The sequence below is a fragment of the Emiliania huxleyi genome, assembly GCF_000372725.1.
Source record: "Emiliania huxleyi CCMP1516 unplaced genomic scaffold EMIHUscaffold_372, whole genome shotgun sequence".
Classification (NCBI taxonomy): Eukaryota; Haptophyta; order Isochrysidales; family Noelaerhabdaceae; genus Emiliania; species Emiliania huxleyi.
Window position 1 is genome coordinate 77,561 of NW_005199178.1, and position 2,370 is coordinate 79,930.

Genomic DNA, 2,370 nt, shown 5'->3' on the forward strand with positions numbered 1-2,370 from the left:
AGCGAAATTTTATCCACGGAGCCAAACCTAGACTAGCATCTCGCCCCCTCTCTGTGGCCCAAAAAAGCCTGCCGCTGCGACAGCCTCGCAGACCACATTCCATGGCGCCGCCTGACTTCTACGCGCTGCTCGGCGTCGACCGTGCCGCCACCAACGAGCAGGTGCGCAATGCGTACCGCGACTGCGCCATGCAGCACCACCCCGATCGCGGCGGAGACCCGGCAGTGTGGTCGGCGCTACAGCGCGCCTACGACACGCTGAGCGACCCGCAGAAGCGGGCCGTGTACGATCGCACCAAGCAAGACGGCTCGGTGGGCGCGGAGAAGGCGTTCGGGCAGGCCTTTGCCGAGAAGGGCGAGGGTGCGGCGCAGCAGCGCGGCCTCTCCATCGAGGCCGAGATGGCGGAGGCCAAGGGCAAGGGCTCGACGCTAGCCGCGGCAGGCTTCGACATGTCGCACGCGCAGGGCTTCGAGGCGTGGATGCGCAACCAGAAGGGGATGGGGAAGCAGTCCTTCTACACCGCCGAGGACCTCCTCCGCTCGCGCCAATACGGAAACATCGAGGCCGCCTGTCCCACCGCCGCCCGCCCCGCCACCGCCGTCCACCGCCCTCGCAGCCTCCCTCCGACTCGCACCACCCTCCCTCCCGTTACCGCCACTGTCGCTCTCGCCGCCTACCCGACCACTGCATGCGCGGCCACCAGGCGACCGAGTCGACGGCACAGCCGCTGCCGGCGCTGTCGGCGACGGCGGTCCGGTTCGATGCGCACGGCCCGCCCGAGGAGGTGCTGTACGTCGACCGCGCCTGCTCTCTGCCCGACAAGCTCGCACACGGAGAGGTGCTTCCGACACACTTCCGACACACTTCCGACACACCTCCGAGACAGTTCAGCTCTCGCACAGGGCAATGGCTCCTCATGCACGCCCGCCGCCAGCCTCGCCACGGCCGCCAGCCTCGCCACCGCCAGCCAGCCTCGCCACCGCCGCCAGCCTCGTCACTGCCGCGGCGTCGCCAAAGCGTCGCCGAGCGCCCCGCCGTCGCCACTGCTCACCTTCTGTAGCCCTCCCTGCCCTCCTCTCGCCCTCCCTGCCCTCCTCTCGCCCTCCCTGCCCTCCTCTCACCCTCCCTCCCCTCCTCTCCCCGCGAAGGTGCTCGTGCACATGCTAGCCGCCTGCGTGACAGACGAGGCCGCTGCCGCGCGTGCACGCCGACGCCATCTCCTTGACACACGTCCGCGACACGTCCCCGACATGTCTGCACAGGACCTGCTGCGCGTGCAGACCCCTCTCACCGTCCTCAACGACTTCCCGCCCTTCAACCGGACAAACAACAAGTGGGAGGCGGCGACGCTGCCCGCCTTGCCCGAGCCGCGCCCGAGCCTTCCCCCAACCTCCCCATAGGTGGGAGGCGGTCCCTCTGCCCGCCACCGCTGGCGTCGAGGGCGTCGGCGTGGTCATCGCCACCGCCAAAAACGTGCCCACGCTCAAAGACCACCCGCTCGAGGTCAAGGACTGGGTGCTGCTGCGGCCCGAAGCCCGCCGCAGGCGCCGCCGGCTGCTGCTGCTCCCACCATCTCCATGACACCTCCCCGACACCTCCCTGACACCTCCGTGACACCACTCTGACACCTCCCCGACACCTCCCCGACACCTCCCTGACACCTCCCTGACACGTCCCTGACGCCTCCCTGACACGTCCCTGACGCCTCCCTGACACGTCCCTGACGCCTCCCCGACGCGTCCCAATGACGCGTCCCTGACCCTTCCCCCGCAGGCCCGCCGGCTGCTGGTCGACCATGGCGGTCGTCGACTCGTCAATGCTGATCAAGGTCCCGGCGCAGCTGATGCCCGTCCGCCACCTGGCGTGCTCGCGCTCCCTCTGCACCGCCTACCGCCTCCTCGAGGACTACGGCTCGCTCCGGCCCGGCGACACCATCATCCAGAACGCGGCCGACCTGCCCGTCGGACAGGCGGCCGCAGCACCTGCAACCTCGTGTCAACCTCGTGGAGTCTCGGGTCATCATCTCGGTCCATCCGGCGCATCTCGGGCCATCTCGGGCCATCCCGTGGGATCTCGGCCACCCGACTCTGCCCCCCATGTCGGCCAGGCGGTCGTCCAGCTCTGCAAGATGCTCAAGATCCGCTCGATCAACCTCGTCCCCGACGACGAGGCCGTCCGCCCGTGGAGCCGCACCAAGCCGCTGCCGAGACCTGCCCGTCCGCACCCCATGACCCCTGTCCTGTAGGCCTTCGAGCAGACCAAGGCGCTGCCCGCCCCAGCTCGGCCATCGCACACGCCCTTGCCCCGTCGCTGACGCGTCCCCCGAGTCCCGCAGGAGCTTCTCGTCCAGCTCGGGGGCCTCGCACGTGC

At 69.7% G+C, this 2,370-nt stretch overlaps 1 protein-coding gene across 1 annotated transcript; it reads left to right on the forward strand.

The window, feature by feature from the left end:
- Positions 1 to 48: 48 nt before the first annotated feature.
- On the forward strand, positions 49 to 2,314 carry EMIHUDRAFT_458727 (hypothetical protein; the record flags this gene model as incomplete). The annotated part of the gene is made up of 8 exons (XM_005771731.1): positions 49 to 563; positions 704 to 838; positions 1,149 to 1,187; positions 1,263 to 1,333; positions 1,401 to 1,515; positions 1,829 to 1,960; positions 2,108 to 2,173; positions 2,246 to 2,314. Exons 1-8 carry the CDS (start codon positions 102 to 104, stop codon positions 2,312 to 2,314), a joined length of 1,089 nt encoding a protein of 362 aa, XP_005771788.1. The 5' UTR covers positions 49 to 101.
- Between the last annotated feature and the right edge of the window lie 56 nt (positions 2,315 to 2,370).